Source organism: Petromyzon marinus, chromosome 12 (assembly GCF_048934315.1).
Source record: "Petromyzon marinus isolate PM22_M1 ecotype Great Lakes invasive population chromosome 12, UKy_Petmar_22M1.pri1.0, whole genome shotgun sequence".
Taxonomy (NCBI): domain Eukaryota; kingdom Metazoa; phylum Chordata; class Hyperoartia; order Petromyzontiformes; family Petromyzontidae; genus Petromyzon; species Petromyzon marinus.
In genome coordinates this window covers 2,824,370-2,850,643 of record NC_133678.1, presented here as the reverse complement: position 1 = coordinate 2,850,643, position 26,274 = coordinate 2,824,370, and the positions used below count along the sequence as shown (strand labels likewise).

Genomic DNA, 26,274 nt, shown 5'->3' with positions numbered 1-26,274 from the left:
CCCACTCACCCCCCCCTCCACCCCGCTCACCCCCCCCTCCACCCCGCTCACCCCCCCTCCACCCCGCTCACCCCCCCCTCCACCCCGCTCACCCCCCCCTCCACCCCGCTCACCCCCCCCTCCACCCCGCTCACCCCCCCCTCCACCCCGCTCACCCCCCCCCCTCCACCCCGGACGCGGGGTGTCCATACGTTGGGTTACGTAGACAGGGAGAGGGCGGAATTGCATAATCATGCTAACAATTTATTTGGTCATGCTGTACTGTTTTACATTGGCAGTGGTACACAAGCTCAATGAAAAAACACATTTGTCAAAAACACTGCCTTATAAAGGAAATATAATAAACGACGTTTCAGGCAATGGCCCTTCATAGTACGTACACGATCTGCTGTGCTATGTAGGAGCAATTGGCCAACGCGTAGCCGATTATACAATTCATTTTCAGGCAGTGTTGACGAATGTTGAGTTAACTATTCTAAGCCACTGTATGCAGCCAATGTACTTACAGAAATGTTTCTTACCATGAATTGTAAAGTATATTTTTAGGAAAGAAAAAATACTGCTACGTTGAAAACGTTTTTTTAAAATCAATACAGTATTCATATCGATTTTGCATTGTACTTTGTTTATATGACTGACATGGAATAAGAATATATGGCAATACAACACAAGTTTGAGGCTTGATATTTTATTATCAAACACCACCTTTATACAGATTGCTGTATTTGCTAAAACTTAGTGCAAAAAAAATCGGTCAATAAGATGCACTGCCTGGCAGGTATAAATCCGTTACTGTAACAAATGTTAAAAGGAATAATGTTATTGTGTTAGATTTAAATTCAAATAAATATTCTTGAAATATCAGGTCTAATGAACAAATCCGGAAAGGTAGTTGGTTAAACCTGCTGTTTTATTCCAAACTTGAACACAAGACCTAACTAAAAAGCACCAAATTCACGATATTAACCACGCGTTTACATTTGTTAACAAGCGCTCAGTACATGCAGAGGTTATGTACTGTTTACACATGTATCTTTACGGTCCATTAACCGGTAAATAATAAAACACGGATGACTTGATATTTCAGGGATCCTCAAAGTATGTTACATGTAACCATTAAGTTAATACATGTGTGCATATTCCCGTATTGGTATAAGTTTGTATTAATTTGATCACAGGCATGAAGTAGGAAATGTATCGTATCAAAACCAATTTCTGGGAAAATGGCCAAAACTTGAAGTTACATCACTCCTTGCAAGTAGCTCTGCTCTGCTTAGGTTCATTATTTTAAACCCAATTCTTGACAAACTTTGCCTCTACTTTCAAGCTACCTACTACTGCCTGCATGTTTAAGCTCAAAACACAAATTTACAAAAATACCGTTACTTTTAATATTTGTTTTGTACGAGGGTGTTAAACAATTTGATGTCTTGGAATGTTCGAATCAATTGTGGTTAGTGGAGTGGGGTGAACACACAAGGAGACCTAAGAGTTTTATCCGTGGTTTAGCCATCTTAAAATGAAGCATCAGCCTTGGAAGCCCATCCACAATTCCAGGGACACATCATAAATCGGGAGGTATCGATTGCATTTAACGGATTCAACGTTACTAAGGCCACTTCCGATAAGGACTGTGTAGATAAAAATAGTGATTGGTTAGATCATGAGACAGGATCTCTAGGTTAATAAATTACGATATAATCAAAGGTGCATTCCAAGACGCCATAAGTTACCAGTTGACTTTTTTTTTTAAAGCAAATTGCTTAAATTACAAATGTAAAAACAGAATGGCACTTCAATAAATGCAAATTCAGTTTAGGACCAGTTTAGGCAAGACGCCTTATCTCGGGCAAGGGGGGGGGGGGTCAAAGACGTGCGACACACTGGTTTGGTTTCCTGGGCTGAGATGGCTCAACCACACAATATACAATACTGAAAGTGTTAATCTCTGTCAGTGCACCACCGACTCTTCGAGGCGTGACATGGGACTACCAAGTATAGAAGTTCTCTAATAAGATCCCACCCCACCACACCAACTCCCATGCACAACTTTGGAAGTCAGAATTTAAATGCGAAACACGTGGTGGTCAAGGGATGTGTCCCATTTAGACCCACACATTCCAAAAAGGCAGGGGAGGTGGATCTGACAAAAGAAGTGCATTTGCATTTTAACCCTTGCTTGTCATGGCAACGTCCACCACGTAAGATCATTAACGCAACTCTCGGATGTATTTTTGGTTTGTGCCATGTGTTGTTCAGCAGGATTTCTGACATCTTGCACCACGTGACAGAAGCTTCTTCAGGAAATGCTACAACCCAAACATACATCGGAGACTTAAAGCTTTCGTGAATTAATATTCTTTGGGTCTTTTGGTAAAGTCACGTAGATAGGTTTAAAGAAAATAAAAAAACGACGACGTTTCTATCGCAACACAAGCGGTCGTCTTCAGGAAAAGAAGACGACCACTTGTGTTGCGATCAAAACGTCGTAGTTTTTTTTATTTTCTTTGAACCTATCTACGTGACTTTACCGAAAGACCCAAAGAACATACATCGGAGAGCTGTACAGCAGAACCGCAATTTACTACGCAGCAGTATCCTTAATACAAACCTTTTTTTTACTTTTGAACCAGGGAAAGAGACCATCTTCCAGCTCAAAACGGTTCCGCTACCAAATGTGAACAATAAATTAATAATGGGGAATGAGTGTGTAACAAACACTGCACTCTAAAATTAAATGGTATTTTTTTTGCAGAAAGTTATTTCATCCAGTGCGGCCATTGCTCTGAATGACATACAAACTGTGCTAATTTCTTTATTTTTTTAAGTCGTTTTTTTTCCCACCACAATAAATCAATTTTTCTTTTCAAAATGCCCACAAGTCATAGGTGCTGACCCAGTCTGAAGAAAAAGTCCAATCAGGCAGCTGCTTGAGCAGACTGGACAACTGCGGGGTCCTTCGGCTGGGACCGAACAGGTAATGTGTTGCTACAGCAACCTCCACCATTGGCTTCTCGGGGTCTGTGACCTGAATGTGAAGAAAAACGGTGCAAGCGATAAATGGCTCAAGAGCATTTTTCTTCCGTGCGCCTAAAAGTCAAATCTGACCGGGTCGGTTCAAAGTACAGCTCTGTCAGCAACATGCAACACGAAACATTTGCTGTTCTTCACACCCAGCCCGAGTGTCTTGCCGTTGCTTTTCACGCCTGACGATGACCATTTGCGTTATGGTCGAAACGTCGTGAGAATTTTTATTGTTTTATATATATTTTATTATTTTATTGTTTCCCTTTAACGTGACTTTACCGAAAGAGCTAAGAATATGGTTTAAAAACAGTTAATCTCTCCAACAGTCACAGCAATGTTCTCAATTCATATTTATACAACGTTTACTCTTGTGCGAATCAGATGCATGATGTGTAGTGTTGGTGGCGAGTGGTTAGCGCAGCGCTCTACTAACCCGGCCGCCCAAGTTTGCTTCCCAGCATTGGTTCACATAAGTGGCGAGTGAAATCTGAAACCTTCCTGGAAACCTTTCACCAACATACTGACCAGCATGGTGAAGTGTGGTCAAACAACCTCCATTACTGACATGGCATGGTTTGAGAAAGGACTGTGAATAATCGATTTATTTTATAAAAGGTATGTCAAGATTATACTGCAGTTATATTTTATTTATTTAAATGCAAACTTAGATTATGAAGATTGGGTTAATTTGAACATGTAAAAACATCACATTTTGTGAGTGAATTGACAGGATAATCAGATGTATACCAAGTCATGTTACAAAATTCTAAACCTCACTGACAGTATCGAAGACTTTTTGTTTAATTTGTCCCACTGCCCTCCACAAATAAATGATACCACACAGAAAGTGCCTTCTGCCGAGTGAGAGATCTTACTCTGAGGTTTCTGGGAGGCTTAGAAAGAAAAGCTGAAGCACATAATCTTAATAATCTACGTTTAACTTTAAATACATACCTATATAAATATATATTCATAGCCCTTTGTCAATCCAGGCACATGCCTGTGATTAAACTGGATTCAAGTGTAGTGAGATGATGGTGCCAGCCCAGTCACCAATGACTGCACAAAAAATCCATCACATTAAATTTGGTTCAACACTTAATTTGGCTAAATTCTGGCTCTGAGAATTAACAATATTGCTTTTACTGTCATGCAAACACACATTACTCTTGGTGTCAGGGAAGGTGGATAAAGTGCTTCCCCTACTGTGTGGATTCGAGGTCACTTTAAGGGATCTCAGACATAGTTCTGATACATTTTCTCCCATGGGCCATTCTATAACACAAAGTGTTGCACTGCTCTTCGAATGATCTGGAATCATCGTCTCAGACACAACTGGCAAAGCTCAATTGGGATACATTTATAATGGCATGCTGTGTTAGGGCACTGCCTTTGATAAAACTGACCTCAGCAGTTGTTGTTTTAAACTCTTTTTGCCATCTGATTGCACTCTACATACACGCTGTATGTATACATTTCATTGTTATCATTATTATTACATTTGAAGAAAAAAATTAAGTCGAAAATTGATTTATCGAAGACGAAAAAACACATTTGTATGCATCGTTCTGCAATTGGCAGATCAAGGTGCTTAAACCACGGTCATCATCTCACCTGCATGTCCAGCCAGAACCGCCACGGCGCCGTGTACGTGCCGTACGAGTAGAATACAAATCGCGCCTGCGAGTAGTTGTCCTGTGGTGGCGGAGGTGCCCCCTCCCCCAGCGACCAGCCCACCAGGGTCGCTCCCTCGGGCTCACGCACGTACAAGGATATGTGGTGCGGTCCTGAGGTATCGCGGGTAAATAAACAGACAAGAGGGAGTGGAATAATTCAAATGCTCATGATGCGTGCATCGAATCTTGTGTGCAGGGAATCAATCGTTTGGTTTTTGCAAGTTTGTATGTAGTTGGGGCATTTAAACCCTGCAGCCACTAGAGGTGCTACATTCACCACAATGACCCAAATCAATGAAATCATAAGAGGTGGGTGGTGAATTATGATATTGGCCTATCTACTGAACGTGGAACCACAATACACAAAAAGTCGATTTCAAGAGAATATAAAATGCTCATTACCGTACTTTATTTTGTTATTTCGGTGACCGAGGCTATACTCGAGGAAACGAGATTCCACCTGGTCTCTCGAGGTCTCACCTGGTTAAACAAAATAAACTTCAAACTAAACCTTTGTCATAAGGCAATGTTTGTATTTTGGGTGATTACAGATATACCTTCAGCCATATCATATGTAAGATAATGTTTCATATAAGTTCCCTATCAACTTCAGAATATAAATGGAACAGTACAAATTATATTTATATGCTTATTATTATGTTTAACTTTGGTTATCATTTCTGGTAATGAAATTGAAGTACTTAAATCTTGTCATGGGATAATATCCGTAGGATATATTCTACACATATAATACAAATAAAGTTGTTGCAATTTAAACTTGCTTCAATAACTGACACGAGATTATCTCCATACAAGTATACAGTGAGGGAAACAAGTATTTGATCCCCTGCTAATTTTTTACGTTTGCCCACTGACAAATAAATGATCAGTCTATAATTTTAATGGTAGGTTTATTTGAACAGTGAGAGACAGAATGACAACAACAAAATCCAGAAAAACGCATGTCAAAAATGTTATAAATTGATTTGCATTTTAATGAGGGAAATAAGTATTTGATCCCCTCTCAATGAGAAAGATTTCTGGCTCCCAGCTATATCTTTTATACAGGTAACGAGCTGAGATTAGGAGCACACTCTTAAAGGGAGTGCTCTTAATCTCAGCTTGTTACCTGTATAAAAGACACCTGTCCACAGAAGCAATCAATCAATCAGATTCCAAACTCTCCACCATGGCCAAGACCAAAGAGCTCTCCAAGGATGTCAGGGACAAGATTGTAGACCTACACAAGGCTGGAATGGGCTACAAGACCATTGCCAAGCAGCTTGGTGAGAAGGTGACAACAGTTGGTGCGATTATTCGCAAATGGAAGAAACACAAAAGAACTGGCAATCTCCCTCGGCCTGGGGCTCCATACAAGATCTCACCTCGTGGAGATGCAATGATCATGAGAACGGTGAGGAATCGGCCCAGAACTACACGGGAGGATCTTGTCAATCATCTCAAGGCAGCTGGGACCATAGTCACCAAGAAAACAATTAGTAACACACTACGCCGTGAAGTACTGAAATCCTGCAGCGCCCGCAAGGTCCCCTTGCTCAAGAAAGCACATATACATGCCCGTCTGAAGTTTGCCAATGAACATCTGAATGATTCAGAGGACAACTGGGTGAAAGTGTTGTGGTCAGATGAGACCAAAATGGAGCTCTTTGGCATCAACTCAACTTGTCGTGTTTGGAGGAGGAAGAATGCTGCCTATGACCCCAAGAACACCATCCCCACCGTCAAACATGGAGGTGAAAACATTATGCTTTGGGGGTGTTTTTCTGCTAAGGGGACAGGACAACTTCACCGCATCAAAGGGATGATGGACGGGGCCATGTACCGTCAAATCTTGGGTGAGAACCTCCTTCCCTCAGCCAGGGCATTGAAAATGGGTCGTGGATGGGTATTCCAGCATGACAATGACCCAAAACACACGGCCAAGGCAACAAAGGAGTGGCTCAAGAAGAAGCACATTAAGGTCCTGAAGTGGCCTAGCCAGTCTCCAGACCGTAATCCCATATAAAATCTGTGGAGGGAGCTGAATGTTCGAGTTTCCAAATGTCAGCCTCGAAACTTTAATGAATTGGAGAAGATCTGCAAAGAGGATTAGGACAAAATCCCTCCTGAGATGTGTGCAAACCTGGTGGTCAACTACAAGAAACATCTGACCTCTGCGATTGCCAACAATGGTTTTGCCACCAAGTACTAAGTCATGTTTTGCAGAGGGGTCAAATACTTATTTCCCTCATTAAAATGCAAATCAATTTATAAAATTTTTGGCATGCGTTTTTCTGGATTGTTTTGTTGTTATTCTGTCTCTCACTGTTCAAATAAACCTACCATTAAAATTATAGACTGATCATTTCTTTGTCAGTGGGCAAACGTACAAAATCAGCAGGAGATCAAATACTTTTTTCCCTCACTGTATAAATTTGTATTTCTTATTATAATTTGCCCGGAGTCAATGTCAGTTACTTACCAGACACCTCAAAGGTCAGCCTCCATGTGTTCGAAAGAAGCTGCTCTTTATCAACCAAAAGCATTGACAATGGGGGAGACGGGGAGACATCTGGTGCAGGCAAATACCAGCTCTTCCTGCACGAGAAGAGCAAAACTGTTATTTCGCCTTCAAAGTGATACAATTCACAATTATTATATGGAACACTTCTCGCAGAATGTGGAACGCGCCCGTTATAACGCGGTTTCTGAGCGGTCGACGACGAAGTACTGTCTTCTTTAGCTGCTCCGCGGTCGAGCAATACAATACAGTACACGGAATGATACAGTACGCAGCGTACCCTCATCTCAGTTCTTTGTCCCACCACGGGATGGCTGCAGGCTGATTTTACAGTGCAAATGTGATTCAGTACAGTGGTTTCCTGCTCAACGCATTTTTGCTGAACGCGGTACTTTTTAGGAACGCATCTACCGCGTCAAACTGGGAATGACTGTATTTATAAAATGTTCATTGTTTTTGCCGTTAAATTACATTTCCCTAGCCATTCGAGTAACAAAATAACATCTGCTCCACGTATAAAATCTGCCTGCTAAGAGCTCACCACGAGCCACCACTCCGCCACGACAAAACCCAAGAACACGAGCACCAGCACGGCAAGCGGCAGCCTCTGCCCCCTCACCGAACGAGCGAGTTGACGGGGAGGAACCAGGGGTAGCCGCAGAAAGGCGCGGGGAGGCAGGGCGCGCGCATCGAGTCGTTGAGAGCGGGGATGCTGCCCGCGAGGTGCGACACGCCGCTGTAGTCAAAACCGTTCACCCACACGCCGGAGTCCCTGTGCACCACGGCACCCGACGCGTCGTGCAGCCGCCGCGAGATGTGCTGGTGGATAGAAACGGGACGGAAAGCTCACGCGCACGCCACTCCGTTATTTTTGCCCGTCGCTCTATTTGGATGCGCGTAGGACATGTTATGACTAGCGGGGGGCGTCCATCTCGCCGAAGGCAAGATGGATAAATGTATATTCAAAACGATCCACAGTAATATGTTCCCATTAGTATAATATCGTTCATGAAAACTGCACCTCACAATTGCTTAGGAAACAGAAAAGCTGGAAGGCAGCCAAGTGGTGATCCGGCACTAACAAATGCCCAAGCTCTACAGTCATGTACACCTCAAGATGTGACTAACCAATTAATGACAATTTATGTGGGAGGAAACAGGAGCACCCAGAGAAAACCCATGCGTGCAAAGAGGCAACACTTTGTCCCAAAACAGAACGGACAAATATGAATCTTCACTTTGCCGTACCACCTTCTCCTTACAAGTCTGGGTATGGCACTTCGATGCAAACAATAAGGGAATTTCGAACCATGTGTGGGTAACCAACCCTCAACTCCACAGTGCCCCATTGATTTCTTATTGACCCTGGTGTCATGAAGTACGGAAATTGGTAACAAGAGACATTTAGGGAGCTTGATCGGCCGTGATGAAACAATTGCATGGCCCCTGCATTCGCCTGACGTAACCGGATTGTTTCTTGACGAGCACTATTCAAGGCAATGTGGACACAACAAAATTGAGATATCAATGAACTCAGCTCACGCATTGTTGAATGTTGTGAGCAGGTTAGACCGGCATTGTTTAACATTTCAATATTTAATCAAAGTGTTTTGAGAAAAATGGGAAATATGTAGAGGCTTTGGGGTGAAACGGTTTTCTCTCGGATTGTTCTCAATCATTTTAGTATGGCATCTATACATGGATTTTTCTGTATCATGCTAATAGTCATATTTAGGCCTGATCTATTCCCCCCACACTAATTTTTTTTGTTCAGTGCACTTATCATGCATGACTTGTAATGCACATTTATTTTGAGCCTATCTTTGCAGTCTTGTTTGCCAAGGACTCCAATCATTTATGGAAGCTCAGTGTCACTTTTATCATGCCTTTATGTCAATAAGGTAGAACGAATCATAGATACGTGGAAAAACATTTATGCCTGGCATCGCTCAATTTAAATCATGTTAATAATATGCAAAGACTCTGAAAAGTTGTGCTTGTCAGTTGCTCCAAAGGCGGGCCCGTGCCCAGGAAATATGGAACGTACTTGCATGTAAAGCCGCTTGGGAGTCGGACGGATGGAGTCGTTTCCGTACGGGAAGAAAAAACCGGCGCAAACAAGGCCAAAGGTCAAGAGAAAGACCGCTGTCAGGGAAAGCAGCGTCCTCTTGGCGCTTGGCATCAGGTAGACGAGGCAGACCTGTCGGGGCCACAAGCGTGAGTTTATGTCTCATTACTGCTCGCGCGATGTTTTGTCGAAGCCTCACCAGCCATGGTTGCGGTCAAATTTCAGTCAGGAAAGGCCAGTGCGCCAAGAGGAATTTCACAATCTTGCCAAATTGTTGCCGAATAGGACCCGCAATCAGTCCCTACAGGTGGTTTAAAAAAGGAAAACAAATCAAATGTTCTTACCGCCAAGTGTAAATTTACAAGTTCACTTGAACTAGGCAGCAGTGCATGTAAACTGTGACAATCCTTGAACATTGCTTTACAAAGCAAGCTGTACCTATCAATCTCACTCCCTTTTAAAAATAATACAATTTGTTTATAACATTTACAGACTAAATGAACATAATTTTATGTAAAAACAAATATTTTCTTCAATGTATATCATGGAACATTTGCACACACACTAAACCCACAGTATTCAATATCCCAATGAAAATTAAGCAAACCAGCAGAAACATTGTTTTGAGTTTAAGCATGATCAATTCCTTTTGGCTGCCAAAATACCATGGAATAAAAACACAGTGGAGAAAGAGAATTTCAGCTGCATCCGTGTTGGGAATGTGTTCAAAGCTTTCAACAAAGGGAGCAGATTACAGTCCACTTGATTTGTTTATTGTACAGGCTTGAAGCATTTTTTAAAAAATGAATCAATTGTTAACTTTTATTTTCATTTAGTGTATAATTTAAAGTCCAATTTTTTTTGACTGACCACCACTAAAGTCATGCACCTTGTGAACAGATTATTCAAAGTTTGCAACCAAAGTTAATACTTAAATGTCGACACCTTTAATGATTTATCATTCCCCATCAATCTTTGATGTGATAATACGAATGGCATTATTACATAACCCACATGACATGCCTGGCATATACGTAAAAACTGGTAAATCCACATTTAGCGATTCCCACAGATAAGCGGTAAAGCTGCACGACACCTCACATTTTTATCGGCACTCACGGGGTAGGAAGAAAGCACGATGACGGAGGCGATGGTAACGATGGCCATGACGACGTCGGGAACGATTTGCGTGCCACTGCGGCCCATGATGGGCAGGAACATTTCGTAGAGGTTCCACAGCGAGTACAGCGTAATGAGGTACGGGGGCAGCAGTATCGCCAGGAAGACAGAGAAGCGACCCGGGCTCACGCCAACACTCGCAGCCGCTTCTGAAAAAAAACGGCAGGCAGAATTAAAATCACGCACACTTTCGGTGCCAACAGCTGCGGTTCAATTTGCCTCTGCCTCATTAGGGACAGCTTCCCACAGGGGGTCCCCCCCCTGCCTGCTGTAGAGCACCTTGAGATGTAGAGCATGGGAGACAGGATATAAGTACGAAGTGTTGATAATAATTAACATACCGATTACCGTAACTATGGAATTGTGCTCTGCAGGACTTCAAGAAAATAAAGATTACTTAAAAAGATATTTGATTGCAGTTAACGAGCGTAAGCATGTCACAAGTATTATAATCATTGCAACTTGATAACATGCAATGCTTATAAAGCACATATTGTCAGTTACAAAAGTAATAATGAATCAGAGGAGCTAAAAAAAATATTATACCATATAACCACACCGTCAATTACTCTGGAAAACATTTACCAAAGCACCAATTTAATGGATAATAGCTATTTATTTAAAACATTAGTTGTGTTTTTCTCATGTCATAAATATTATATCAGGAAATAAAATATTAAAAAACTAAGAACAATGACGAATCTGATATAATGTTTAGTAAAACTGATAATACAATTATTATGGCTCTTACCTTATAATATATTTCAGTATCATCACAACACTCCCGTCATATTTTTTCCCAAGCTCTTATAACCTTGCACAATACAAGAAACATTTGAACTCTGATCTATTATTATACATTTCATTATGCTATTTGTTTCTGGTCGCTAAACGGTTTGGGTTTTTGGCCATGTATGCGGCAAAAGTATATACAGTAAAACCTTTAATTGCGAGTAACTTGGTCTGCGAGTGTTTTGCAAGACGAGCAAAAATTTTAAATAAATATTAATTTTATAAACGAGCGAGGTCTTGCAATACGAGTAGTACATATATGCTTGGTCTGCCGAGCGCCACGTGATCACAACTGATATACGAGTGCTTTGGATTACAAACACGTTTCCGGAACGAATTATGCTCGCAATCCAAGGTTTTACTGTACGTAAAAAAAACTCACAGCAAAACGATTGCCAACTGACCCATAATGTGAAACGCGTGCATCGCACGGTGCAGCCAGACCTGCTCTGTGCAGCGATTTCTTCTGAAGACCAAAGAGCACAGGGCGAGCGGCCAGGGAGAACCCAACCCACAGCGCGGGCAGGAAGGCGGAGCAGATGCCCTTCGTGTTGAGCCACAATAGCAGCGCGGTCCAGAGCATCAGTGCCGCGTCAAAGCTGCATTCAGCTGCCCGCTGTCCCGTCTGTCCCGCCAACTGCAGTCACATGCACACAACATTACACGCCGCAGGGACGTTTTGTTAATTTTAAATGTGAACATAAATCCTGTCCTCCAATTTTATTTAGTGTTGGCGTAACATCAAATTTCAAGTCATGTCATGGGATGATATATAAATTAGAATCTCTGACAGAGCGGCGCAATTCTCGGTGTTAGAGGACAACTCACGTAAGTGGATATCACAGAGCAATGAGATCCCTTCAAGTGACCTCTGTTCAACACAGTAGGGGGCAGCACTTTACCACCGACCCTACCACTATCAGTTTAGCTTACAAAGTAATTCCCAGATATTTTAGTCTCAGAGCTCGAATTTAGCCTAAAAAAGTGCAAAACTAAATTTAGTGTTACATTTTTGTTTTTGTGCAGTCATTGGTGACCAGGCTGAGACATCAACTCACTTCACTTGAGAAACTGGTTTACTCAGAGGTGACTGTCTGGATTCGCATCAAGGAGCTCAGGACATCACTGACACTTAACACTATGATGACATAAACAATAATTTTACCAAAACAAAATAAAAATCTTGAAACAGGTTTTGTAAAACTGTTTGTACATCTCAATCTGATAATATACCAATACTGTAATACTAAAAAGATAAATCATTATTGTGACCATCAGAACTTCATTATTTGTGTCATTAAATTCTGAAGCCAGTTTTTATCTCACATGGTGGTGTCTATTTCTGGACAAAGCACATCAACGCAGGGGGTTGTGACCATGGCGATGAAAATGTACGCAAGTGATATGGCTGCTCACTAACCGTGTCAGCTCACATTCAACGTAATGTCATCATTATTATCCATATCTTGCATGGTATTGCGCCAAATTACATGTCTGGAACTGTATATGAAGACTTATGATCATTAACCACTTAAGCATCAACTATATGGAGCTGTCTTAATTTCAAAATAACTGTGTAGATTAATTGTATCGCGTTTATGTCTGTTAGATTTATTTAAATATTTTCCTGTAACCTAGGGCACTGCTCTAAAAACATATATAACTGTAAAAGTATTTTTGGAATCTGTACAAAGTGACCTGTGCTGTGAATTTCACAATAAGAGGTTATCTTATCTGCCAGCACTGGATCTTGATAGAAATTGGGTTGTAAATAAAATATTATCTCTAAACGTGTGTCACTCCAAGGCTCAGCCCTGTGAGCAATGGGCGGTGCCACTACTTTATTATTATGGAGGGGGGGGGGGGAGTTAAATGGCATTTACTGTATGGAGGCCCCCATGCTCGGAGGGTAGCCCTTGAGATACCGTGCAGTCTCTAACATCATATTACTTAATTTTATTTATATTTTCCAACCCACACTTATACCGGGCGATTGCAATATGGTAGAGAGAAATGGTGGCATGGTGGTTAACGCACCGCACGATGGACAAGGCTACCCGAGTTCGATCCCTGGCCACAGCTGCCATTCGTGGCGAGTGACATCTCAACCGGTCTTGGCTACCCTGCTCGCTTCACCAACCCTCAATGCCCAGCGTGGTAAAGTATGGTCACAGAACCTCCATGACCAACACGGTGTGAGGCCTTCATTCAACAGTAGATTGCCAAAGGGCTGTACGTTATATCATCTATAATGCATTGGTCATATTTTAATGGTCAAAAGTACATGTTAGTAATTTAACAATAAGATTATAAGATTTAGAAGTGTTTATTGTTAGCCACTTGGCTCCACGGAGATTTCAAGCAAGGGCGAGTGGGGTAGGGGTGGGTTCAATTCTATTGTTTGTCCCACGAGTCACATAACTGCTTTTATGGGCCTTCCCCATTTTCATTTTTGAAATAATATTCAACTCAGATTTTCTCAATTCAGTTTTAATCCCCCCTGCCTTCCCCGCACCTCCCGTGCCCTCGTGTGGTGCAGTGCATCCACCTGCTCTACCCAAGAGCATTAGCCCTTCCCGCTGAAGAAAATAAAAGCTGATAATCTAAATCTGACGCGAGACCCCGAGACGACAACTTACGCCGCAATACCGCCGCTTGGCCAGGACGAGCACGAGCAGAATGACGGCGAGGGCGGGCGCGGCGTAGAGGCCGACGAGAACCGTTCTCTCCGTGTACCACGACATTGAGCGGCCGACCAGAGTGATGAGCAGCGCGGCTCCAGCAACGGTGACCACGGCACCCAGCCAGGCCACCAGCAGCACACCCACTGCCCGCAAGACCTCCCGCAGGTACGCCAGGCCTGTTCAGTCAGTGGAAAAAAATCGGTGGGAGGATTACAGAGTGAAGGGGTTGCAGACAGTACAGTTCAATGAGGACAAAGACTTATGGCCTATTTTGAGGGTTTTTGTGAACATGATAATCACTCTTTGGTTCTTTCGGTAAAGTCACGTAGAAAGAAAATAAATTCAATAATAAAATACGACGTTTCGATTGCAACACAAGCAGTCTTCATCAGGTAGAACTACATTTGAGAGAGAGACAAAACACAGACACGGAGACACACAGACAGACACAGATGCAGAGGGAGAGACAACACAGAGGGAGACACACAACATAGACACACAGAGGCCTAATACCTCGGTGTCGTGGCCTTAAATAGAGAGAGAGGAGGGGCAGAGAGAGGTGGGTCTGCTGGAGCAGAGAAATTAGCATGTCAATGAGAGATCTGTGTGGAAATCCACCCCGAAGCGGCAAGGGTCTTCTCCCCCCCTAACAAATGTATCTTATCGTGTAATATGGTTATTCTCACTATAAGAAAACCATTCTTTATCAAATGGTATAATTAAATAAAGATGCAACTGTTGTAAGTAATGCTATATTCAAAACATATTAAGCAAATCTGAACAGTACAAATTACAAGATAAAAACAATTAAATAATAAGTGCTAACATGCAGCTGAATGTTTCAGTCATTTCCAGAGAACTGTACAAAACGTCGCCTTTGCTGTGGACAATACGCAAACAGCACGATGATATTTAGGAGTGTTTACACTGTGTCAATTACATGTGTTTAAAACATCACAAAGGAGGCACGATGGATGTTGTCTGAGAACACGCTGCGGGCACGCTGCCGCGGGCACGCTGCCGCGGGCACGCTGCTGCGGGCACACGCACCTGCACTGGCCAGGTAGAGGACAGCCAGCGATGCCAGAAGATAATTTATGAGGATGCCCACTCGAGCCGGGTACGCCACGGCCTGCAGGCCGATCACGTCGAAGAATACCATCTTCCCATGGCGGTACTCGCTGGAGTCGGCCAGCAGAGATGAGGATGCCAGGTAGCGTACCAGACCCAAGATGTTGTCACCTGTGATATGAGACATGGCCTCCATTTAATCACAAACTAGGGATACACAGTTGTGCTGTTTAGCTCTCAGATCTGTTTGGGTTGTATAGCTTAATTGTTCAGCATTATATATCACTGACGTTTCACTCCATGTGCCGAGAGCTTCTTCAAGGAACTGAGAGCGGAATGTCTGACAATGCCAAACAACACGAGGTATAACTTGAGCACATTTCAGAGCTACACAGTGGACGTTGATGTTAATAAAGACAGCACAAAATAACTATTAATTTACACGTTAGACATTAAGGTACAGTGCCAGAATTATACTTTTCTCAGAATAATTCTAATGTAGATGACTCAAGACAGTATTGTCACAAGCTCACTATGGAAATGGAACGTGTTGGAACTTAAAGTATGCTGCATATTATAGACGAATGATATTTACCCATGAAGCCCTCGCTCCAGGGGAGTTTTGCTTTGATATGTTTGGTTAATGCCATTAATGAGTGTTTGGCTGGTGGGAGGCGATCAAGACATCTTCTGGTAAACTTGAAGTCCCAGGGCCTACACCAACTAGCGAGGCCTCGTAGTCACCCATCTAATTACTTACTTGGCACAACCCTGCTTCGATTCCAAAATACAAAGACATTGGGAACATTTCGAGCGGTTGGTTGGAGGCAATGATGACGTTTCGTTTCGTATACCAAACAATACTTATGTTTGGCCAAAAGCAAAGCTTCGATTTTTCCAGGTTCGTTTCGGTTCATGGAATTTCTGAGCATGACTTTAGTTAATGTAATAATTTCTGAAATTATATATCGGTTGATGCAATTTCAGTTTTAGTTAATGTCACGCTAAGAATAATGTGCGTTGAAAAATGAGAGCAGCGTGCACCAAGATGCAAAATAAAATGTGCAGGAAGTCCGCCTAATTTTAAACGACTAAAACGTGGACGAGAATTAACAACACCTCAACAAATAGAAGTGCCCGTTTAAGTCAACACTTTGGATAACAAGCCAACAGGACATTATCTAAATCAGATAAGGCTAAACAATTTACATCTCTGTTCTATAAATGTTTCTTTGTAATCATTTCAATTCCAAACATGCGTTGCTAACTGCCCTTTAGAAAGTCTATTTTCAGGAATGATAAATATACTCGTATAGCCTATTGGCCATACTCCATAGGGCTAAAACCACTTGTTTACTAAACACACATGCTGCAATGTGTTTTTATTATTCGTTTAAAAAGCATATACAGTGTATCGCATTTCGCAGTGCAGATACCATATATAGAAATAAACCTCTTTTTTTTTACACAAATCTCTTTGCAGAAAACACACAACAGTTACTCGACTAGTCCTCAGCAAGTGCCGATGCTCTAGAAATTGTTACATTGCTTCAGAGTAGATTAATGTAATCCCTTTTTAGGGCTGCTGCAACCATGCATGGTGAGGCACGCCTGTAATCCAGCACTCTGGAGGAAAGGTTTGGTGGATCAAATAGATTTGCGAAACTCCCAAATCCACTGGGCAGAGGAGTTGTCAAGAGATGGCAGTATAGTAAGCAGGTTCCAAAACTTGGCTGTGTGGACATTTGAGTGTTATCCCCTTGTATGTGCGAGGGTTTTTTTCCAGATGGTTTAGCTTCCTGCCAGAAAGGTTATGGAAAATAAATTAACACACTTCTAAAAAAACCTCCGATGGGAACAGTGTTCATATGCTAATTAGTCTGCGTGCTACAGGAGATGGTGAAAAGCTATAATAATCTTGTGTACGAAATTCTATCGGCACTTATTAAGCCTAGCAGGTGTAAAATGCTATCCCTGACCTTGGTAATACAGTAACTACAATTAATGTCCATGTGGACATAAGCAATTATAAAGCTTTAGACCATATGTACTTATTGGTTGTATGGAATTGGACATTTCCTCTGAAACACCACACTCATCATCGATGTGCTTTGCTCAGGACTCTCTCTACCCTCATTCTTGTTTCTAGACTTATTTTATTTAAAAAACACAAATACATTCTTGAAGCCCGTGAGAATTGCTCCGTTTCTTGGATTTACAAAAATATCAGCCTAGACTTCATGCTGATGGCAAGTGACATAGATTAAACTGTACAGCATACCTAGCGATTTTTGTTAAGTATTATTATATAGTAAGACTTAAATTGTAAATATCCAATTACGTCTTCGTAACTTATGACACGTTAATTAAGTATGTGCATTGTTAATTACGTATAAAAGTAAGTTAACGTTAACAATTAGACATTATTTATTTGCAGTACGCAAAATATCCATAATAGTTTTTTTTGGGTTAGATCGCATAAATGTGTGTCGTTAAAACCTGCCACCACCCGACATCCAACAAGGGTTGTCACGTAAACAGAACATGCCCAATTAATGTTCTGTTTACGTGACAACCCTTACTAGTTGGATGTGTCGGGTGGTGGCAGGTTTTAACGACACATTTATATATTTACGCGATTTAACCCAAAAAAACTCTATTATGGATGATATTGGTCGCGAAAGTCTACGTGTTAAACTATGCCAAACATCCCCACCATAAACAAAGTGGCCTCCCCCGTTAGCCCCGCTATGAAGGATTTATTATATTCGAGAGACTTTCATGAATGACAATATTATGTCGGCAATCGCAAATAACAGCCAGGGAACACTTCACAACTGTCGAACATTGGCAGAGTTCTGAAGACACACTGCCCATTCTTCCCCGGGGCAACATCGCCTTGTTCCAAGGCAAGCAACTTGTTAAATCAAACATTGCTGTATTATGCAGTGAATCTCACCGCAACTGACAACAGTGACAGGATTGTGGTCCGTACTAATATGCAAACCACTCATTTCACTATCCTTTGGAATGGCTTCTATCTACCCCCCTTTCCTAGAGCAAAGCACTACGTTTTTGTAATTATTCCATCTTAGCCTGGGCATGTTTATTATGCAGAACACAGTAGCATGAATGTTGAACAGGACAAAATTTTTCATGGAGCTTAGCCTGTCACGTCGCATTGAAGTGAGGTCTGTTTTTTCCACAAGCAAGACACCCGACTGCCATGAATACAGTATAGTAAATGATCCACAAGAAAGGGCGCTGTGCTCTGTTAATGTCAATGATCTTCAATGAAGATAATGGATTACAGCAGCGTGATTAAGGGTGCAAATTACATGTTAATTTGTGAATAACTTCAAATCCAGTTTTTTCTCCTCTTGATATTTTTGTTAGAGTGCACGAGTGTCGTCATTACTGTGATTTTTTGTATGTCTCTGAACACATTCATTATTAATGGTGACAATTACCTAAATTATTCTGACACATACAGAATGCTCAAGTAGTTAATCAAGCACCGAAATACAGGGAGTATCTCATTCAGTAGCGTAGCTATCGAGTGTGCCGGCACTGCAACTGCACTGAGGCTCATGGGCCAGCTTATAAAGAAGTGGGAAATCAAACGGGGGGGGGGGCCCATTTCATTCATACACCAGGGCTCATATCCAGCACGCTAACATCAGTAATCTCATTACATGTTATCTTGTGTGCTTTTTTTTATTCAAGGGTGCAATGTAAAACCTGCTCTCTGGATACTTCCAGACGGGATCCGGTCAGCCGAGTCATACTCCGTGTGATAAATGTATCCATCTTTAATGAACGCGAGGTCAATTCCTAAACAGGATCACACATCAAACGTACACATATGGCCTTAGTGTGCAATCGCATACAGTAGTTCCCTTTTTTAATGGTAAAAGTGCTAAAAGCAGAGTTTCCAAGTTAAAATGCATTGCGTTCAACACTGCTGTGAACATAGTATACAATACAGTCCTTAATTGCGTATCGTAAGAGAGACGAGCTTAGCTGCGTAAGCCAACACTACACAAACATGGTATTGTGAATGTTTACGAAACATGCCTTACAAAACTCAGATTATCTTGTGAGCCAGCGTGGCTTGTTTTCAATGCCAATCTAAATGAGACCATATGCCAACTATGCCTCGGTATGGACTGCTCGTACCAAATTCAGTACATTCAAAGTACCTGAACTAGCAATCTTAAATGGCACTTGCCCTTAAACGCATGTAAACATTTAAATCAACCTTTATATCAGGGGTGGGGAACGTCCGGCCCGCGGGCCATATAAGGCCCGCGAAATCATTTGGTGTGGCCCTGCCAAGGCAAACCGCAGGCGGGACTCGAAATTCAATAAATCTAGGAGCAAACCTGGAAAAGCAGTTGCGAGTACCAACATCATCAATACCAGCTAACATCACCACACGCCTCGCCAAAGAGAAGCAGTTCCAGCCATCACATTAGGGGTGAGTTAATGAAATGTTTGACCAAATGTAACAGGCTAATTTTGAAGTTGATAATTTTGTATGGCCCGCGAATGATGTTCTAAATATCCAAATGGCCCTTGGCAGAAAAAAGGTTCCCACCCCTGCTTTATATTAAGCCTCAAGAAACTTAAGAAAACTACTATGAAATATGAGTATTTTGTTCGGTAGCTTTTAAAACCGAGAAAGAATAAAATTCAGATATGAGCACACCTCAAAGAAAGACGCGTGCAGTTCTACTGAGCTTCGCACCTGGAATGTTTCCAAAATCGCGCAGGATTCGAAAGTCTGTGTCAGATGGGATAATGCCGCTCTGGAAGACCTCCTGCCCAATGATGGAGGCGAAGGGATGTTGTGCCGAACGCACGTACGCCTGCACCAGCCACGGGTTCTCTGGACCTGCAGATAAAAAAAATATATATATCAATGACCGCATGAAAAAAAACAGAGTTGTAAAGTATTGGTATTTTAATAATAATGTAATTTCATCACCCAGGAAAGCCTTAGCAAGTTAAAGACTCTTTTTCAGTTGGGTTGTGCATTGGGAAGTTTGGAAGACTGTTTTTAAGACTGTTTGACAATGGGAGAATATCAGTGCCTGCAGCAAACCCATGCATACAAGTGGTTAACAATCACATCTCCGCAGAGACATTTCATCCAAATATATATTCAATCTATTTAATTATCTTCAGACTAAATCCACTGCTCTGCCATCTCCTGAATTCCCCACACCCCTATGCCTATAATGCCTGGTACATGTGTAAGTGGTAAGTCAATCTAAAAATGAACAAGGCTCAAGCCTCCTTAGCTTATGAGATCTGATACGATAAGACAAATTCAGGTTAATCTGGACATAGGCACATAATGATTGACTGATTATAAAATAACGAAAAACTGAATGTGCGAAATGATATTATTTACCATTCTTGTTACAAACAACATAATATATGCCATGTTGCATGTAAAGTAATTGAGTGAAATACATAGTATGAATGAGACAGAACAGATAAAAGAAAGCAATACAGTCCACAGGAGATATAAAATAATTGCTTCTTGAACCAAAATGTTGACCCCGCAACATGACAATTCATCCAAGTATGGGGGGGATTGGTGTATGGTTACATGCCTATGAAATTACCTGAACTGTAACACCAATGTCATTTTCCATACACTCTCGCGTCCTTATTTTATATCAACATACTGTCCAGAAAATTATTTTAAATATTGTCTTGGCTATCAACCGGCTCAAAGTGATGTAGAATCGAATCTTACTCCTGAAGGAAAGATTACAGAGGGAGGGTTTAATCGTACCGGTCTGAAAGACGAGCTCCTTGCCACCCACTCCTGCTGCTTCCAGGTTTATAAAAGCACGGACAAGCGATGCCCACGGGTGCTTGGTGATGAATCCGTGACTTGCCTGCACACCATGACAGTGAAGTGTTAGTGATGAAGGTTTGCATTATTCGTTTACAACTGGCAACACACACACACTATATATACACTTAAAATTAAATACATATTGCATTTAATACCAATTTAGTTTCATCCAATACACTAAATTAATTATTATCCTCTTTCGCTCAACGTGTCATTAAACACATGCCCCTCTTTTTCTTGAATCTTCTTCAGATGCGATGATATTTAAGGTAAAGGTGCAACCCTGTAATTGTTTGCGTATGCTACTGCTTACGAAAGGGTCTCCCATTAGAAGGAGCTCTGGAGAGTCCTTCTAGATATTTTTTGGCCTACTCTTCCTCACTGGCCAGATATCTTGGAGGAAATGGAAGTACCCACACTCTATCCTACGACACGCAGGTTGACTAAGTGTAGTGCACCCATATATAATGCTGGGTGAACGGAGGCGGGAGGATTCGTTAAAAAAAATGTTCATTATTTAAACTGCCGAGCAAGGAGATTGAATTGGTAACTTCTGGACTGCTAGCCATTACACCGTGGCATCTTTGGTTATATTTAAATGCGTTACAAATCCAAACTGTATTCCATCTGCAGCATCAACAGGAGGTACTCAATGTTTTGTTACTCAACTGTGCTATTCATGAAAATAGATGTTTTTTTTGCATATGGAGTCATGGAAATCGATTGCCTCTCAAAAGAAGAGCAAAAACGTGTTTTAGTCTTTTTCTTCACACAGGGTTTTAACAAAAGTGTATGTCTCAGGACATATTTTAAAAAGCACACTGCAATAATAATCAATTTAAAAGTAACATCAAGGGTGCAGCTGAGGTTACCATTTGGTTCACTGGCACCAAACCTAAATTCCTCCCTCCACATTAGGCTGATAGACTAATGTTATTAATTTGACAGCATCCCTGAAGAAATTATCACGTGGACACAGTGTTGGGCAAAGTTCCTTGTCAGACACGTAGCAAGTCATAAAACAAATATTCATTACTCAGCACACCCTTTGACATAGAATGGCAGGCAAATAACACAGCTGTTGTTACATAATACTTTATCTGTTACATACCGAAGTGGGCCTGTAAATGTCAGTAACTGCACCATCGAGTTTAGCAGGAGGCAGCCATCCATTTTTTTTACATTCAATATTCAGAGAAAATGCCCAAGGATTCACCTGCCAGGCTAGTTCCCTAACGAGACAGAACTGCAAATCTGAAACAGGTAATTGGGCAGCCTTCTCAGACCTGAAGAACGTTCTCCTCGGCGCCATTGAAAAGGAAGATTATGTCATGCAGGAGTGGAGTCTCCAGCTGTGCCAGCACCTGCAGCACCTCCAGCATCACCGCGCAGCTCACCGCATCGTCACTCGCCCCTGTACAGCACCCACCGTGGAGAAGTATTTGAATCAAATACTATTATTTCAAGTGGAATATCAGGGTCAAACCAGCAAGGGGCCCTCACAGTTCGTGTGGCATTCAACTGGCTATCTTTTCTGTGCCGAACTGGCAACAAATTGTGATACGCTGACATCTGAATTTGGCTCAGTGCTAAGCAAAGTAATTTGTGTGACATTAGTACACCAAGGACACAGGGTAACCGTGTTACCTACATGCATCTCGGCTTGTTCATTGTGTGTGATGTCAGTAGCATGGGTCGGCTTACACAATAGAAAAACAACCTCGTGCCTCCTGAGCCAGGGCTGGATTAAGGTAAATTCATCATCAATCATTTTCTATCCACTGCTGGATGAAGGCCTCGCCACATTGTCACCATCCCTCAAAGTCCAGTGCTGCTACCATTGATCACACTTCCACACACGAATGATCTAATTGCTCCATCTACACGGTAGTAGTCCTATTGGACGTTCTCCGTTTGGCTGCCATTCCGTGACCAGTCTTGTTCATTGGCCATCATCCCATATGGTGATATATCCAGCCCAAGCCCATTTACCTTTCTTCATTGTAAAATTGATCTCTAATTTTTTGTTTGTTCCCTGATCTATGGGTTTATTTTTCTGAGTCTCAATGTCCTCCCAAGAGACTTAAAAAGGAACACCGGGACCAGGAAACAAACAATGACACAACTAAAGTCCCCCGTGAATAGAACCGAGAGGATATCAAGGTGTGAAAAGAAAATAACATTGTGTACCCACACATGAAACAATAATTACGACTCTAGTCTTACATTGCGTTCATTGCCTGTTAAGCCAAACGTCAATAAAAACAACATATGATTAAATTCTAAATGCATGTTAGTGATTGTAACATAATATTTTACCCATTAACATGTATTTTATGCTGTATAACACAACATGAAACTGGCATACAGATAGGCTATTTCAAATATGTTGTTTCCACTTCTACGGGACTTTACCGAAAAAACCCAGAAGATAAAAAGGCTTTGTATAGAAAATATCCCAAATTGTGACAATTCACCGAAATGTGGAAGGAGTTAATCACCACATCGCTGTTAACATCAATGTAATATTATTTCATCTCTGTTAACTATGCAGCCACTGTAATAACCATTTATATGTAACATTTTCTGTGGAGTTGGGAAATTACTTAATGCAGGGCATTGCACCCATTCTCATCATCACCTTGGTAAAAAAAAATTTTGCACTCTGCTGAACAAAAAAAAGTAACAAACAAACCTGGGCCAAAGGGGACCGAGTCGAAGTGGCAGTTGGCGAGGAGGGCATGGCGCCGGGCACCTCCTCCGTGGCCTCCATCACCATCGCCCAGGTGGCGCGGGGACAGCCTCACCACGACGTTACTGACATTGGCATAGACGCTCGTGAACCCTCCCAGAAAGTCAAGGTTGAACGAGCCGGAGGGGCGCTGCAAGTCCACGCGGATTCGGTGAGCTGGTCGTCGGCCAGCCGGCGACGAGGATGCCGACGCCTCCAGCGACTGCGATATGGCCTCCACTTGGGCCAGGATGTACGCTACGGTTTTGACCTCGGCAGCCTCACTGCCCGTGGGACGCGGCCCCAAACCAGTCATGTATTCCAGGTGCTTCCTGTTATCAGAGCGGCAGGAATTTGACAGCGAGATATTTGCAGCAAGGCAATCAAACGCCCATCATTGCCACGTTGTGTTTTGAAGGTCTGGTCATTGCGATAAATGCAAATGTGTTTTTGATGGCAGATGTGGTTTCAACAATATGGATGTGCCAGCATGAAAGAGCAGTTAATATGGGAAATGGCAATATAATGCTACATATGCCCAGAATCTTCTTCAAATGAAAATATTTAAGAAATTGAGAAAATTTGTCTTTGACGCTGTTGCTTTGTTGAAGAGCAGACAATGGGTATGCAACAACCACACGCTAATGATATAAACAAACCTTACAAAACACATGGCAACACTGGTACATTATATTTGTGACGTACGCACTGCAAACAGTTTGATCTTTGAGCGTTATCCTTATAAACACTCGTATCACAGTCCCAGTCAATTACTACTAGTTTACCGCAACCAACAAAGGTTACTGTTGAATTATCTTAGCCCTTTTAACAATTCATCTATGCTCGGCAAGTATTTCTGCATGCACTGTATTTTAAAAATGTTGTTCTTTGCAAGGTGTCTGTCACCAATCACTGCTCTGCTCTGTCTTGTTAAGCTATCCAATCCCCCGGAATTTAGCAAACCCTGCACACAAAGCAGCCTCTGCCCTCTGCACGAGGCTTAGAATAGCTGCCCTCCCTGCCTGCCCACCACCCACCCTGACCAAGCCTAAATTCCACTGCACAACTTTCGTTCAGCCTATGTTCTTAGAACTTCATTCAGACCATTTTCCATCTAAAAAAAAGACACTGCCCTTGTATTCAGACCATGCTTTTACAATTATACCGTGTCCACGAAACTCCAGTCACACGCTGTCATTACGACCCCACTTGGCCTGGTTACTAGACATACGCCCGAACAACTTAATTAAATCCATGCCATTCTTATTTTTATCAACATTAGCCATAAATAATACCACTGAAGGATAAAGGTTTCCCCAGTCCGTTGTAATCTCACATGATCCTGCAAAATAACAATGCACCTTGCACCTCCATACGATGTTATTTCATGAATCTCACCCACCTCGTCAGCGGACATACTCTCCAACTAATTTTAGCCTTTGGCTTACAAAATTACCGTTAATCTTCAACGCGAATGCCGTGATTATTCAAACGCTGCGCAGGTGCTGCCCTGGCAATCAACCCATGCCTGCACAACTGTATTGCAAATCAATGCAGGTGCCATGCTCTACTGACCCCGTTCTTTCCCCACTGCTGGGGGGGGGGGGGGTCAAACATCAGCAAGGTGACCCATTCGATCCCCTTTACAATTGCACAACGCCAAACCAGCCGAGGATGAGGGACTCTGTACCCGGTCTCTACTCGCCCCCATCTCTCTTTCAAACACACTCCAAACGCCTCGCCCTCACCCGATACCCGCACTCACTTCGCACGCCCATCACGCCCACCGCATGACTCCCCATCGCCACCGTTACTTCTCGATCCTCACCCGAACCAAAGCCCGAACAACTCAATCCTAACCCCGACTCCTCACCTCGCCCCATCCGACCCCTCACCACTCTTCATCTCAGCTCATCCCACCGCTCACCTCATCCAATCTAACCTCTTACACTAAACCTCACCCCCACCAAAAACTCTCACCCCCTCATCGCACCCCAACCGGCGTCTCCTCATTACCTCACCCGACTCCACTCCCCTCACCTCATCCACCCCCCACTTTCCTTTCTCACCCTATAACCCCCTCACACGCTCACCCTAGCCCTCAACTCACCGCACCTCAACACTCACCTTTTTTTACCCCCTCAACTCACCCGACCCCCTCACCAGACTCCTCAACACATCCCAACACCACCTCCTTCACCTCCACCCCCTCCATCATTCATCCCATCCAACCCCTCACCCCCCCCCGTACTCTCACCCCGTTCCCCTCACCTCGCCCTCTCGGCCACGAACTGCCCGGGCTGCGCGTTCGCCTCGTCGAGGGGCGCGGGAAGATGCAGCAAGGAGCGATGCACGGCAAGCAGCAGCAGCGCCGTGTAGGCGAACAGCAGCCACAGCAGCAGCTCCGACGAGCCGGCGCCATGGCTCCCGCCGTCGTGCCGTCTCGCCGAGCCGGTCGCCTCGGCTCCCTCCCGCACGGCCGCTCCCTCGGCCCCGGGTCTGCGCTTCCTCAGACCGTCGTCCGACGCCTCCATGTTCCTTCGGCTGTGTGGCCGCGTCTCCCGGCTCTCCCCACTATTTAGCAAAGTGGTACGGCCCGACAGCCTCGCCGCTTCTGCATCGTCACACACACGCGCACACCGCCTCCGGT

At 42.8% G+C, this 26,274-nt stretch overlaps 1 protein-coding gene across 1 annotated transcript; it reads right to left on the bottom strand.

Annotated features, from left to right (window-relative positions):
* Window positions 1-672: 672 nt before the first annotated feature.
* Window positions 673-26,274, bottom strand: ERMP1 (endoplasmic reticulum metallopeptidase 1). The gene is made up of 15 exons (XM_032953005.2): window positions 25,896-26,274; window positions 23,589-23,956; window positions 22,180-22,307; window positions 20,828-20,933; window positions 19,769-19,915; window positions 18,760-18,852; window positions 14,998-15,189; window positions 13,903-14,123; window positions 11,708-11,900; window positions 10,412-10,620; window positions 9,272-9,424; window positions 7,844-8,043; window positions 7,186-7,301; window positions 4,642-4,814; window positions 673-3,028 (listed from the first exon to the last, which is right to left on the bottom strand). The coding sequence occupies exons 1-15, from the start codon at window positions 26,156-26,158 to the stop codon at window positions 2,867-2,869; spliced, it is 2,724 nt and encodes a 907-aa protein (XP_032808896.2). The 5' UTR covers window positions 26,159-26,274; the 3' UTR covers window positions 673-2,866.

Coding starts and splice junctions, on each gene's coding strand:
- ERMP1 (XM_032953005.2), bottom strand. CDS start 26,158: ATGGAGGCGTCGGACGACGGTCTGAGGAAGCGCAGACCCGGGGCCGAG. Junction 23,957..25,895: donor TTCGTGGCCGAGAGGGCGAG/GTGAGGGGAACG, acceptor CTCTGATAACAG/GAAGCACCTGGAATACATGA. Junction 18,853..19,768: donor CGATTTTGGAAACATTCCAG/GTGCGAAGCTCA, acceptor GATCCTGTTTAG/GAATTGACCTCGCGTTCATT.